The following is a 15132-nucleotide window of genomic DNA, read 5'->3' as shown; positions in this document are numbered from 1 at the left end:
CACTGAACTGTCCATTATATGTCTGCAGAACTGTGTGGAGCTGAGCTACCTGGAGGGAAGAGGCCCGGCCACAGCATGACAGCCAGGCCCCAAGTGCCCCTGAGCTGACCGTCTGAGAGGCTGTGGCAGACACAGAGAGCAGCAGGTCAGATGAGAGAAATCCTGGGGACAGCGTGGGGACAAGGGCCCCAGGGCTGGCCATGCCTGAGAACACCAGAAACGTGCTGAGCGAGATGGGCTGGATATGTTTTCAGAGGGGAAGGGAAGCCAACCTCCCTCCAAGAGCCCCAGTCCCTGGAACCAGTAGGTGTCCCCCGTGAGAAATTCGCCAAAGAGCCAGCAGTGTGGTCATGGAGGCAGGGGTACTGTGGGCTACGTCCGCAAATCGGCTGCCCTCGCCGGGCCTCACTGCACGCTCCTCACATGGAAAGACGCAGTTCTTTTGTGTGTGTGTGCGTGCACGCACGCGTGTGCCTGTGAGTGAGCGTGTCTGTTTGGTCTCTCAATAGAGCTTCCCACCAGAGCCCTCTCAAGGGATGTCTAAGGAGACTGTCCTTTGCCCAGCCCCCTGCCCCAGCCCAGTCATCAGAGAGAAGCTCCAAAGTCCCTCCAAAAGCCAAAGGCTGTCCCCACTCCGCCAGGCTCTAACTAGCTGCCAGTCACCAACCACTAGGGACTAGAAAGTGCTGCTAACCCTGCCCTCTCTGGGGAGGGACCTCAGACAACACACAAGCCGGCAGGCAGATGCCCAGGGAGGGATAGGGACCAAGCGAGGACACCAGGGAGTGTCCTTGTGTCTCAAGAGGACAACCTGCACTTGGGATTCTTGAAGGAGAAGAAGGGAACAGCAGAGCCTGTATCCAGGGAAGCCAGCTGTCCCACCAGCTCGGAACCAGGAGGGGTCACCTATCAACAGACGACCCCAGAGATCCAGGCAGCAGTGATTCTGCACCGTCTCCAGAGAAAGACTCTGAGACAGTTCTGCCAGCAGCTCTGCTTGGCTTTGGTGGCATGGTGGCAAGTTAGAAGAAGGCAGCAGAGCTCCCGGGCTGGGGACCTGCTCTCCCACCGCCCACCCCCGGGCACTCACGGTCATTGCAGACGGGGCCTCCGTAGGAGGTCATGGTGCAGTCACAGGTGAAGCCGTCCCATTGCTGCAGGCAGACGCCCTGGTTGGCACAGGACTCCTCCGTGCAGGTGGTGCTGGGGCCTGGAGCGGGCAGGAGGAAGGGACACCCCGACTCAGCCGAGCCCCCTCCCTCCCCCAGGGGATGCAGTTGCCTCAGCTCTGCCTGGGGGACGAGGTGAGGCTCAAAGACTGCCTGGTTTGGCCTTGAACTATGCAAAGTAGCCAGAGTGGAGGGCCAGCGACCCTTCACCCAGAGGTCCCCTGCCCCAGAGCTCTGGGTACAGGTTCCCACAGGCCCAAGAAGGAAGCATGTGCTGGGCACAGGCCACACCGAGCTGCTTCCCTCCACTCACCGTCACAGCCCCTCTCCACCTGCCCGATGCGGTGCAGGGCGTCGGCGATGAGGTCCGGGAGGCGCCCGTTGAGGTCCACCGAGGCCAGGCAGCCCTGAAAGCCGTCCCGGGAAGCCACCAGCTTAGGCAGGTTGCCAAACATATTCTTGCTCAGGCCGCCAATGTACAGCTCCCCTGCAAAGGGAGTGGGGTCAGCACGCTGACACCAGTCCCCATGTGCCTCCCAGGACCCTGGCACCCTGCTTTCAGGTCCTCCCAGCTCTCTAGGAGGCTCATGGTGTCCCCAACAGAGAGCTGACGACCTGCAGATACCCACCCCCCCGCCTCTTCCTCCTTCCTCTCCATTTTGCCATCTGCCTGCGCCCCTCCCAGAGAAGCCCAGATGCCGGGGAGAGTTGGGGGTGGGGGGACAGCTGGAGGAACCTGCTCCGAGCTCTCTCCCACACGTTCGGTTCCAGTTCCGGCCTGTAATCAGGGCTTTTCATAACGTGCAGCCCCATCCCCTCCACCCCCGCCGCTCCCCCAAAGCCTCCCCTTCTAGAACTCCTTAGGCCTCTCCCAACCTGGAGTTCTCTCCCAGGCAGCACTGAGCCTCCTCCCCGCCCCCAACAGCTGGCACTCTGGAAAGAAGTTCTCCTTGGGGCCACCCGATCCCCCACAGGATCCCCCTTGGCCAGCACTTAGCAGGGCTTCTGCCCACACACTGGCCAACCTGCACCCTGGCCAGCGTGCACAAGCCCACCCCAGGCTGGCGGCCACTTCAGATTCTCTGGGGCACATCGCCCTCTCCTGGGAGCAAGAAGAATTGGCAGCCCTGTGCCACCAGGTCTGGCAAACCTGGGATCTGGTGAGGGGAGTGAATTCTCTGGCTTCCAGTGCCCTCCCCAGCTCTGGCGGTTTGAGTCCTGTGGACACCCGGGGTCCCTCGGGGCCTGTGCGAGGAGGTAGCTCACATGGACCTCCATGGGCTCCAGCAGCCACCGGCCTCATCCCTCCTGTCCCAAAGTCCAGCCTCTTCATTCACACTCCTCTTCCCACCCTCTCAACCGCCTACCCTGGGGACAGGCAATGATCATGTCGATGACTACTGAAGAGACCCTGGAGAACGTGGAACACCGGTGTCACCCACAGTGAGCCCAGCCCATGCCCAAGATGCAGGACTCAGGGCCGCCAGGTACTGTGCGTGCTCTGTCCTCTGTCCCCGCCCCGCAGCAGCACTGGACCAGCTACCGAGCACCCTCTTCTTTCTCCAGCCCTCAACTGAGGCAGGCTTCTCAAGCTGGGGGTCTGGGAGGTCCTTGCAAGGCCTGGGCTACATGCTCCTCGCTCTAGGTTCAGGCCCCTGGGAACCCCATGGAACATGTCTCGTGACCAGGGCTAAGTGGCAAGGTGGACTCGCAGGAAAGCTGAGTGGGACTTTGACCAGAAGTGGTCAGTGGGACATAGTGGAGATTGGGAGGCAGGGAGGCTGGGTGGGGGTGAGGAAGCAGCATTGCAGGAAGGGGCCCTTGCTGGGGTGCCGGGCATCTGGGCTAAGGCCAGGCCTCCTCCAGAGGCCCCAGCCCCACCTTTGAGATCGAGGTTTCGGGCGCCATTGGAGTGCTGCGTGACAGTGCGGGAGTCAATCTTGAGCGTGTGCACGTTGCCTGGGTCCCTGGACACCACCACGTTGTGCCACTGGTTGTCATTGACTGGTTTGTCTGAGTTCCCCTTCATCAAGGACGGGCCATTCCCCAGGTCAAACACGTAGTGGATGTACCTGCCCCACGGTAGGGAGGAGACACGGGGTCAGGGAGGGGGCGATGCTGGGAGGCGGGGTACCGAGGAGCTACAGCTGGCAGGGGTCCTGGGGGCCGTGGGAATAACGGGGACCCCAAGGAGGGAACCGAAGCAACGGTAAGAGGGCAAGGATGGAAGGTCCCATCATAGGGAGGGGACCGGGACAGAGGACCGCTGAGGAGCGGGCTCCCGTGACACAAGCCAGAGGAGCCAGTGGATGGGGGCAGTTTTATGGGGCAGCAGGGTTCCCCAGGAGCTGTTCTGGGATAGACTCCTCCAAGGCTGAGGGGCTAGGCTGACTGGCGTGTGAAGAGGGCTGGGGAGAAGGGGGACGATGGGGACCCTGGGGAGTCAGCAGCCTGCAAGTGGTGCTGCTTCTCCATCTTGGCTCTGTAGTTGGGGAGCTGAAGCTTGACCTGTGGTTTGGGGGCACCAGGTACCCGCAATGGTCCAGGGAGCTGTGTCTGGTCTGAAAGGGGAGGGGACCGCTCGCTCCCCTAAGCAATGCCCGGCCCCTCACCCCTTGACCAGCTCGATGACGATGAAGTCGTTGCCGTTGCCCGAGTTGAAGAGGAGAAGCCCGTCAGGGGCCGTGGTCTTGAACTGGAAGAAGAGGTGCATGGAGGCGTAGGCCTGCAGCGTGGCCAGGGCCAGGTAGCTGCTGCGGCTCTTGAAGGTGACAGGGTCCGCCACAATGGCACGCAGGCCAAAGCGAGCATTGAGCTCGCAGTAGGTGATGTCGCCGTCCTTGCACTGGTCCATGTAGGGCTGGCCGTTGAACACCAGCCCACTCAGGTGCCCGATGAAGTTGGAGGGCACCACGGAGATGAACCGCCGCTCCGTCATGATGCCCGTCTCGATGTTGTGGAACTCCAGCCGAGTGTGGGCTCCTGCCATTTGCCCTGCTCGGGACAGGAGATGAGATGAGGGGATGGCCTCGGAGCACAGAGCAGAGGGTCACTGCTGGGACTGGGCCTCAGGTTCTAGTGAGTTAACCATTACCATTCAAGTTAAAGAGTTCTTTATAGGGTCAAAGTTGACACTGGGATTATTTATAGTAAACCGTGTCAAGGTTTGGACTTCACTGGGGTCTAAGGGACATCAGCAGAGTTGGCCTCGGCCAGCACGAGCGGCAGACACAGCTCAAGGAGTTGGTGGGCCCATTGCTGGATGGCCTGTGGGCTTTCGGGGAAAGCTGCCTGCGGGCGTTGGAAGACCCTGGGGCCCACCCCCATGCTGAACCACCCCTGCGGGAGAAAAGGCAGCGGCCACGCCCCAGAATGCCACTGTGGGCCTGGCCGTCCAGGCAGTGGTCACCAAGAACCCAGTGCGGGACCCCAGAGAGGTGTCCACCTACCCTCCACAGTCACGTTGTCCACGGACAGCTGCAGGCTCTTGCCACGCCGCACCACCCTCACGGTGTGCCACTCATTGTCATTGAGCTTGTGACCCGCAAAGAGCGTCTCAGGCCCTTTACCTGCAGCACCAAGGGGGGAGTGAGCACACCACCCACACGTGCCCACGAAGCTTCCCGGGCCACCTGGGCACAAGGCAGCCCCCACGCACGTGTGCACACAGCTGTGGTGCCACACACCCGTGCACACAAGTACGCACACGCCCAGCCTACCTCACACCCAGGGTACACACACACATACAGCTTTCTCACTCAGATGCACTCAGTCACGGGGCTCGACTTCAGAGGGTGCCATTGACGTAGAAGAGGGGGTGAACGGTGCCCCTGGAGTCGCACCCTGACGCCCCACACGCAGAGGTTCAGACCTACAATCAACTTTCCCGACTCCTGAGGACCTGCAGTGTGTCGCCAGTACATAAGCACAGGCCTGACCCTTTCAAAAGCTACACAGCCTGACCGTGCAGCCCAATGGAAATGGCACTCTGAGCTCATCATCCACCCTGGCACCCAGCTCCCCCTTCCGCAGGGGGACCCAGTGTGACCCTTTTGCCTGCTGAACTCTGCACACAGGCCGTGTGGCCACATGCACAGCAGGTAAGGAGCCAGCACAGCCAGAGGGCGATGTTCTGCTTCGTAGGAATTTTGACCACTTATTCAAGGTCAGGATTATCTGCTCCCCAAGTCTAAGATCAAACATACTTATCTTTCAACCGTAGGTGGATTGTGCTGCATTCCCAGGTCATCCCTGGGCCCCTGGTGCTCACTCCTGCTGGGGCTGAGTGTGCTGGCATTAAAGGGTCTCTGGTCCTCACACAGCATGTGACACACACATTCAGCAAAGGACCTGGTACACAGTCTCTACCTGTGCCTTCCATGCTCACATGCTCCCTTGATGACCTGACCTCAGAGCATCCAGCCCAGCCACACCGGCCCTCCTGCCGCCCCCGCTGGCAACCCTCACTGCCCTCTCTGAAGGAGCCCGCAGGGTGGCGGGCTTCAGCCAACACAGCCACGCGTTGGGCTCAACTCTGAGGCCCTGGGCGTTCCTGGCCCTCGTCTTCCTTCCCGCGTGCCTCGCCTGCCCCCTTGTGGCTGTCTCTGGAGATGCGGCAGCACATCCCCTGCACCTCCGCTCCTTCCCGCCTATAGGATGGTGGAGCTTCCTGAGGCAGGTGCCACCTGGCCCCTGTTTCCACCTCCTCCCCACCCTCCTGTAGACTTCGGCGACAAGTTCCCTGGTCTTTCTTTTCCCAGAACCCACCGAGTACCCTGACCAAGGATGCTTTGCCAGCTGTCCCTGGTCTGATTCATTCTGTCCGTCCTGCCCTCCGGTACCCCCTCCACTCGGCCCCCACACCTGCTCCTCACCCCTCACCCATGCCCAGCATCCACACAAGCCAGCGATGCAGGATCCGCCTTCCCGCCCTTCCTCCCTCCCTAAGTCCCAGTGTCCAGCACCCCAGTCCCCTTGGGCCTCTGCAGAAGAGGGAAGCCACTTACTGGGTGCGCAGCCGACGCGCAGGCAGTCTGGGGGGGCCATGGGGCGGGCAGAGGGGGAGGGGAGACAAAAAGGCAGAACAAGGTTTTTTTTTTTTTTTTTACATCCTTCACAGGGAGGGGTATCTGCGGGCGGGGTTCCCCCCAGGGCCACTTTCCGGGGACCACGCGTGCCCAGGTGCCCTCTCCCCTTCCTCAGTTGAACCCCAACCCCTCCTGCCCCCAAGAAGGCTCCAACCCTCCCCAGAGCCGGGAGGCAGGGCAGTCAGGTGATGGGAAGAGGGCTTGTGTCCCTTTCTTGGAGGGGCCCAGGCCGCTCATGTCTGAGGGAGACGGGCACCTTGGGAATCCCAGTGGTACAGGGGATCACCAGGGGCTGAGGGCTTGACCAGCCCCACATCTCCCCAGCCTCTGGGAGGGAGATGGTGGGGGGCCAAGGTCCTGCATCCCCTGCTCTGGAACGACTCCCTGCTCAGAGCCCAGGCGTGACACCACAGCTCCTGCTCTGAGCTCAATGGAGGGGTCTGCCCCAGGCCCCCTTCCCGAGGCCATGTACCTCCCAGAGCCCCAGGGGCTGGCACCGCCCCTACAGGAACCTTCCTTCTGCCCACCCCCGTCCTGGGAGAAGCCAGGCTGCCACTAGGGATTAGGGTGCTCCTTCACCCTCAAGAACTAGCATTTCATGTCTTCCTAGGGAGGGGCCAAGGTCACACAGAAAGAGTCATGGAGACCTCCAAAATATGACCTTTCCTAAGACACAGAGCAAGTCGGGGCCAAGCAGACATGGTAAACAAAGGCTCCTGCCTCTGCCCAGCCCTGCACTGCCGTGCCCTGATTTCCAGGCTGGAAGGGGCCCTTGTGGTTGGCAAGACCATGGCTTCACAGAACCTGCAACCTGGGGCCCCAGATCCTCTGGCCATCACCCTGGTTGGACACATCGCCCACAAGGTGGAAGAGCCGGCCCTTGCAGAAGAACAGAGCACCAGGTCCTGTGAAGTCCAGGTCCTAGACCCTTAGGTTGCCTGTCCTGCTTTATGAGACCCAGACCCGACTCACTGAGGGAGCCGGCTGGCTGGAGCCGCAGAAAGCCCTGGGCCTGGAGGCAGGGGTCAGTGGTCTTTTCCGAACACTGCCTACTATGTGATCTTGGGCAAAGGGTTTCTCTCTGAGCCTCAGCTTCCCCTCCTGTGAACTGGGACTGGGACAGGAAGATCAGCAAGGGATCAGGTGACAGCCCTCGCCTTGCAGGGAGCCCTCAGTCAACAGCCATATCCTGGCCTCCCTCCTGTTGCTCCTCCAAAAACAGGCCCTGCCCACATACCCCATGGCTCAGGATGCCCCTGGCATCCCCTGGGCCCCTGAAGGTTCCTGCAGTGGAGGTAATCAGATGGCCCCTGTGGCCCTGGGGGTCATGGGCCTGTCGGGCAGTACAGCTGAGCTCCACACGCGTTGTCAACCGCAGCAGAAGAGTGGGGGGAGCAGCCGGGACCCTGAGCCACAGCCTGGCACCAAGAGAGGGGCAGAGGAAGGTCAAAGGGCAGACACAGGAAGTGAGAAGTGACAGGGAGAGGAAGGAGGCAGAGAGGGTGCAGAGAGAAAGTGAAGATCTGGGGGCAGAGGGCAGGAGAGGCTGGACAGAGGAGGGAGGGGTGCCGGCAAGCTGGGAGGGTGCCAGGCCTGGAGTCAGGGCCCGGGGGCTCTCTCAGGGCCAGCAGAGTCTTCACCAATGAAGGGTCCAAAAAGAAAAAAGGGGATGGAAGGGCAGGCCGATCCCCCGCTGGGGAACAGACCCAGGGGAGTTGACTCTCCCTTCCCCAGCAGAGGAGGGTCAGGAGCGCAGGGTCCATCTGTCCAGAGAAGAGGTGACGGCAACAGCCCACCTGCAGTGACTCCTACCTCGGAAGCCCCTGCTCCAGTGGGGCGTGAGAAGGGTGAGCCCACCCTGAAGGTGGACTCCCAGGGGAGCAGGGCTGGAGAAGCAGGCCCCTCCCGTGCACGCCCACCCGAGCACAGCTCGGAGCCAGAAAACCCGTGGCCTGCTCTCCGGGGGCCTGCGCCTCGAGAACAGGGAGTGGACGGATGGGATCAGCCTGCGCAGACCCACCAAGGCCCCAGCTGCACAGAGCAGGGCGGAGGTGTGAATGCATGACAGGACGGGGGGAAGCCATCCACGTGGAAAAGGATGCAGAGAAAGACGTGGCTCCCCAGCGCCGTGGCACCAGGCCCAGAATGGAGCTGTGGCCCACAGCCTCCAGAGCCCATGCTGCATCTCCTCTCGGCAGCGACATAGAGAGTGGCAGCACAAGCTCCTGGCACAGCCTCGGGCACAGCCAGCTCCCCTGCAGCTTGCCTCTCAGGAGCCCCTGACCAGCCCCTCGCGGGAAGACAGCGCCCCTCCCCCAGCGCCAGGGTCAAAGGGCGTGGGATGTGACATGCGTTCAGCCTGACTTCAAATGTGAACCAGAGCTCCGCTCAGCTCCAGAGGCAGAACTAGAGGGAATTTGGATCCAGGGGGTTTCAGAAGAGCAGGATGACATTAAGGAAGAGGAGCCCAACATCAGATTGGCCATCTCAGAGGAGGGCAGTTCCAGACACGGCAGAACACATGCCCTCCCGTGGACAGGGCATGCGCAGCATGGGGCCACACACTTCGTGTTAGCCACGCTGGGACAGCTGGGACACCACGGCACACCTGGTGGAGGACAACTGCAGGAAGGGGGAGCAGGGGACAGACTAGGTTGGCACTGGCCCTGCGGTCAACCCCAGGGCAGAAGGCGGGACCCAGGCCATGCTGGAACAGGGCAAAGAATCTGGCGACACTACCATCTTCTAGGGACAGAGAGCAACCGCCTCACTCAGAGTCTGCAGGTAGCTCAGGAAATGTGATCCGTGTCTGCAGACATGGCCGGGAGGGGCAGGGGGCACAGTTCAGTTCCTCAGTCCTCTGCCTGGAAGGCGCCCTGTCTTGTCTAGCAAGTTCCCCATCTCTGGAGTCGCCAGATAGGGTCCCTCCAACCATCCCAAGGGGTCACTGGCAGGTTCCACTCCCTCTTCAGGCCCACCACTGAGTCTGGGTCCTTCCATGAGTGCCTCTTGAGTTGCGTGGCTACCTCTGTACCTGTGACCTCCCTCCCTACAGATGAGGCCAGAGACTAAAACCCTGGCCCAGGACCAGGGCCTGGGTGCTGCCGGTCTGTGGGGCCCCATAGGCCCTGGGGAGTAGCAAGATGGAGATGGAAATGGGGCTCCTGAGGCGAGACTGGGTGCCACAAGGTGGAAGCAGCCTGCCAGGCCCACCTCCAAGCCTGGGCCCCTATTCCAGTGGTTTTCCTTGAGAAGGTGGATGGGTCCCTACAGATGTCTTCAGTCCCATCATCCCATCTGAGCCTCAGAACCACCCCAGAGAGCAGAGAGGATTCTTATCCCCGTTTAACAGAAAAGAAAACAGAGGCTCAGAGAAGACAAATGACTTACCCAATATCAAAAGATCCCAAGTCTAGACCCCAAACCCAAGCTCTCCAGTCCCAGCCCTAGGCTGGGTGGCTGGGCAGCTAGGTAGTTGTCATCTGAGACCGTGTCTGTCTCCAGTGGCTACGCAGAGGCCACATGCCCTGTGTCCACACACCAGGAGGCATCTGATCTGTACCAAGCACTGGGTCAGCTTGTCATGAGCTATGCACACACATCTCTGTGGATGGGGGCAGGAGCAGAGCCAGAGGTGACAGACGGCAGGACAGTCCTGTTGGCTGTCAGTATGAGAAGCCCATTCTTAACACATGGGTCTTCCAGGAGGGTCACCTTGTTATCTGACTTCTGAGATTTATGTGACTCAGACAGAGAAGCACGCCCAATGGGAAGGAGGGTAGATCCCAAGGGCGAAAGGTCCCAAAGGCCAGCAGGGCGTGTTTTCCGGGCCAGGGATGCAGCCTCCTCTCTAGTCTGCTGTGCAGACCTGAGGACGCTGGCCAGGGGGCGCCTCCCAGCCCGCTTCCCCTGCAGAGCGGCTGCCCACCCACTCTCTGGGCTGGGGCTGCGGTCAGAGCAGAGCTGTAGGATCCCCTCAAACAGCTCAAGGGCCTGGCCACCTGCACAGCTCCCCACCTCAGGCCCTCCCTACAGGGCCTGGACCCAGGAATGCACAGGCCGGGTGACCAGGTGGAGGAAAGGCACAGTGTAACCCCACTAACCAACTGACGAGCCCTGAAAGGCCAGTCTTCCCCAGAAGTGCCCCAGAGACCAAGGCGAGGACGAGATTCCAGGTCGATGTGCGCAGTTCCACCCTCTTTGTTCTGCCCAGCTGAGGATCCTAACCTGCTCAGAAGAGCCCTCCTTCTCCTCCAGGCCAGGACACACAGGGGACCCTCGTGGCCTGAAGGTCAGGTCCCTGCACTGCATCCTCATATGCCAAGAGCGGCCAGCCTGAGATGGGCAGATGTGGCCCCACCCGATCAACTTAGGACCCTCGCTTCCCGAGCTCCCCAGCAATAGAAGCTCCAGGAGGGCACAGCCTTGCTTATTCCCTGCTGCGGCCCCTGGATCCGAAGACAGCTGGCACTTATGAGATGTCCCGTAGATATTAGCCGGATGAGTAAACCCACTGGCCTCTTTTTGTCCTGACCATGCAAGGGAGCCTCAGTCCCACGTGGATACTGGGGACTGGCCGGTGACCTGGAACCAAACCTGCCCTGACCCATGAGCAAAGAAAGAGGCAGTGGACAGGAGTAGAGAGGGCCAGCAACCTGACAGCCCTGTGGAGGTGACAGAGAAAGCACCACTTCAGGGCCAGTGGCAAGGGCTTAGGACGGGCTCCATCCTGGCTTTGGGCTGTAGGGCGAGTTTCGTAGTCTGTAAGACAGGGAGGGCGATGCCTGCCTGGGACCCAGTGTTGTCACAGGGCAGCCTCGGGGCTCGGCTGTGAAACCCGGTGGTGCTAGACAAGGCAGGAGAGCACGTCCCTGAGTGTCCAGTGTGTGCACAGGTCCCACCCCCGCCCCAGAGCTGGCTCTCCAAACAACGCAGAGCAGCCGAGGGTGGCTGCCTGCCGTCCCGAATCTGCCGCTGCACAGAGCTCAGGCTCAGTCTCCAGCAGGCTTCCACAAGGGTCTCCCCAATGAATGGACCAATGAATGAGCAGCTGGGTGCACCAGAAGCAAGACCGAGCTGTGTCATCACATGTGTGTGCAAGACAGGTGCCACCAGGGTCCATGTGAGCACTCTGGGAAGACAGGTGTCACAGCCCTGGCACACTCAGGCAGGTGTGTGGCCACGCTCTGGGTCTCCGGCCTCCACAGTGCTGTCGAGCATGGAGCAGGGGCCTAGGCTATGTGTCCTCACCAGGACCCAGGCTGCCACCTCCCACCCCCAAACTCTGCAGGGGGCACCCCGCACTGGCGCCACCACCAGCTTCTCCAGACAGAGGGGGGTATGGGTCAGAGGCAGGCCAGGGAGGGGGTCAGAAGGCACAGGGCAGGGTGGTTACCGAGGTTGACAGTGAGCTTCATCTGCCCCCCGTCCAGCTCAAGGCGCAGGGTGTCAGCAGACTCCCTGGAGGTGGTGGCCATCATGAGTCCATAGGCCCGCTGGGACATGAAGCGCAGGGACACATCCTCGGCCTCCGTGTGCATGGCATTAGGCAGCATGATCTTCATGTACATGGAGCCATCGTAGCTCAGGACCGTGGCCTCTGCCCAGGAGTGGGAAGTGGGGCGGGGCCGGGTGAAGGCCAAGGAAGGGAGAGAGAAGACCAGAGACTCGTTAAAAGGCGGCAGGCCGGGACTGGTCCCTGAGGGGCAGAGGCATGGAAGTAGGAGGTCTCCCTGAGGAGCAGGACGGGGGCACCCGGGCCATGGCCAGCCTCACCTCTCTCACAGACCCGCCCCAGAAAGCCGGTCCCGATGCAGTCACAGACGAAGCGGTTCCAGCCCTCTCGACAGATGCCCCCGTTGCGACAGGGGGCGGATGCACACTGCTTCAGCGTCTCACGGGAGCAGAAGGGGACGACACCCACAGCCCCCTGTGCCTCGGCCAGGCCCCGGAGGTCTCGGCTCCGTCCATCTATGAAGAGGTCCCGCACACAGCCCACGTAGCCAGCCCGGAGTGCCGCTGTCCACACCTCCGGGGGAAGGGGCAGGTCCACCCGGCCCCCCTCGGGGAGGCCGCCCAGGTACAGCTCGCTCTCCAGGTCCAGGATCTCGCTCTCCCCCGTGGCCAAGAAAGGGGTGCTGCGGCTGTTCACCGAGATGGAGCCTGGGGACAAGGGAGAGCGGGCCTCAGTGGGGAGGCAAGAGGGGACCGAGCCACAGGCCAGAAAGGGCTGTCCCAACTCTGCCAAGGAGGCCGCAGTCCCAGCTGGGCCCCAGCACCTGTAGCCTGCAGTGGACTCAGGACAAGCAGCAGCCCTGGCCTGCGGGCCTGGCTCCCTCGTCCTGCTGCCAAAACTGCCTGATAAAGGTCTCCAAGTTCAGGAGCTTGTGCAACCCAGCCCTCGCCCAGCTAGCATGCTGGGGTCCTCTGTCCAGACCCTTCCCCAACACCTGAGCAAGCCCTCGGAGGAGGTGGACACACCCCAAAGTCTGAGCTCAGAAGGGCTGGATCAGTCAGGCACGGGGCTATCCCGCCAGCCAAGCTCTCAGACAAGGAGCTGGAGGCAGAGGACTTGGAGGATGAGGGAAGATTTGAATCCAAAGGATTTCCCGCTATGAACACTCATTGAGCTCTCTGACGGTTTGCCAGGCGCCTAGTACTTTAAACATATTAGATCTCTGAGGCTCACAATAACTGCACGAAACTGGTCCTTCACGATCTCATTCTGAAATGGCAGATGAGGCTTCCAGAGACCAGGGAACCCGCCCAAGTGCCACGTGGGGAAGGAGCTGAGTTCAAGTCCTATCCAGGAGCAGGACCCCAGAGCATGTTCTCCACCCCTCCGCCTGAGCATCCCGGCCTGGAACCAGCCCTGTGGCCAGCAGGTAGGCAGGCCAGCTCCTGGGCCTATGAGCAGGCTGGCAGCCAGAAGGGAGGCCAGGTGTGGAGCTGCCGAGTTAGAGGGTTCTTTGTAAGGAGTGAGTGACACTGTGGTTTGGATATGGTTACTCAGGTTAGATTTGACTGCTATTGTGGCAGGGCTGGGCGGTGGGGCCTGTAGCAGGTGATTAGGTCACCAACTAATGCCTTTCTCAAAGGAATTGTATTAAGTTGGAAGTGGGTTCATTCTCAAAAAAGTAGATTGTCATAAAACAAGGCTGCCTCAGGTTCTGTCCCTTTCCTAAGCACTTGCTTCCCTTCAGTTCTTCTGCCATGTTATAATGCAGAACAGAAGCCCTCACTAAAGCTACAGCCATGCCCTTGGACTTCCCAGCCTCCAAAACCATAAGCCAAATAGACTTCTTGTCTTTATAAATTGTCCAGTCTCAGGTACTCTGTTAGAGCAACAGAAGACAGACGAAAACAAGTAATCATCTTAGAAAAAGACTAGGGTCGTGAGAACTTCAAAGCCTTTACTGAGATCTTAAGCTACAGGAATTTATGTAGTAGAAACTTTATTCTGTTTGTAATTTTTTTTTTTTTTTTTTTTTTTTTTTTTTGTGGTGCTGGGGATCGAACCCAGGGCCTTATGCTTGAGAGGCAAGCACTCTACCAACTGAGCTATCTCCCCAGCCCTGTAATTTTTATTCTATAAGTTTTTCTTCCTCCTTTTCAAGTTTGGAAGAATCATGGGAGGTGAGTTCTGGGGACTGAACCCAGAGGTGCTGAACCACTGAGTTACTGTCCCAGCCCTTTTTATTTTTTATTTTGAGACAGAGTCTCACTAAGTTGCTCATGCAGGCCTCCAAGTTGCAATGCTCCTGCCTCAGCCTCCCAAGTTGCTCCAAGTTGCTGGGACTATAGGTGTGTGCCACCACGCCTAGCAAGAATTTTTTTTTTTTTTTTTTTTTTTTTTTTGCTCTTCCAAGCTGGGCACAGTGGGCACACCTGTAATCCCAGCAACTTGGGAGTCTAAAGAAGGAGGATCACAAATCCGAGGCCAACCTGGGCAATTTAGCAAGACCCTTTCTGAAACAAACAAACAAACTTGGTGCATGCTTCAGCAACATACGTACTAAAAATTAGAAGGGTACAGAGATTAGCCCGGCCCCTGTACAAGGAGGACACACAAATCCTGCAGCGTTTCATATTTCTAAACAACAAATCCTACCACCTATGTACCACTATGATGCAAACCCCCCCCCCAAAAAAAGTGAAAAAACAAAATAAAATTAAAAAGGGCTGGGGATGCAGCTCGCTGGTAGAGGCCCCAGGTTCACTCCCCGGTACTGGGGAGGGGATTCTGCCAAACTTAGTGGGATTTGGGTCTACATGAGGCCTAAATGTGGAAGGATCTCTGGGGGTGGGTGCTGAAGGAGGTCAGCTGGGGGCCACCGTCACCTGCACATTCTCTGTCCGAAACCTCACCTGACTCAGACATGCCACCGCTGGCCCCCTTTTAATCTCATAATCTTCTCTCCTGCCATGATGTCACCTGTCCCAGGGCCCAGCTGCTAAACCCACCCACTCCCAAGAGTTAGCAGCCCCCTTCCCTGAGGGATCCCAAACATGACCCACTGGTTCACCCATGCCCCCATTAGGGCCAGAGTCCCTTAGCACCTGCTCTGCCACCCGCTATGGGGGCCTCCAGGGCTCCAGGCCACCCAGCTGAACTCTGAACAGAGTTCACCGCACACGAACAGAGCGGTGGGAAAGGGGGAGGCAGGGAAAGGGGTTATGACAGGGAGTCGGGAGAGGAAGTCTGAGCGGGTGCAGCCTCTACTTCCAGGCCACTGAAAAACGTCCAGCAGGGGCAGGCCAGTCTGTCCCCATGGGAAGAACGGGAGAACGACCAGTGCTCTCCAGCCCTAAGAAGCAGGGAGACCGACTGGAGCTACCACACGGAGGAACCCGAAGGCACCGAGCTAAGCGAAATT

At 59.9% G+C, this 15132-nt stretch overlaps 1 protein-coding gene across 1 annotated transcript in view; it reads right to left on the bottom strand.

Moving 5' to 3' along the window:
- The window catches only part of NRXN2 (neurexin 2), a 101285-nt gene that overhangs the window by 37335 nt on the left and 48818 nt on the right, over positions 1-15132 (bottom strand). The window contains 8 exon segments of the mRNA XM_079104058.1: positions 1091-1210; positions 1483-1656; positions 3051-3241; positions 3782-4163; positions 4619-4738; positions 6176-6202; positions 11652-11855; positions 12032-12418. Of these exon segments, the coding sequence (XP_078960184.1) occupies positions 1091-1210; positions 1483-1656; positions 3051-3241; positions 3782-4163; positions 4619-4738; positions 6176-6202; positions 11652-11855; positions 12032-12418 (1605 nt within the window).

Source organism: Sciurus vulgaris (genome assembly GCF_902686455.1).
Source record: "Sciurus vulgaris genome assembly, chromosome: 11".
Taxonomy (NCBI): domain Eukaryota; kingdom Metazoa; phylum Chordata; class Mammalia; order Rodentia; family Sciuridae; genus Sciurus; species Sciurus vulgaris.
Note: the sequence above shows the minus strand (reverse complement) of the source record. Positions and strands in the feature narration are given on the sequence as shown.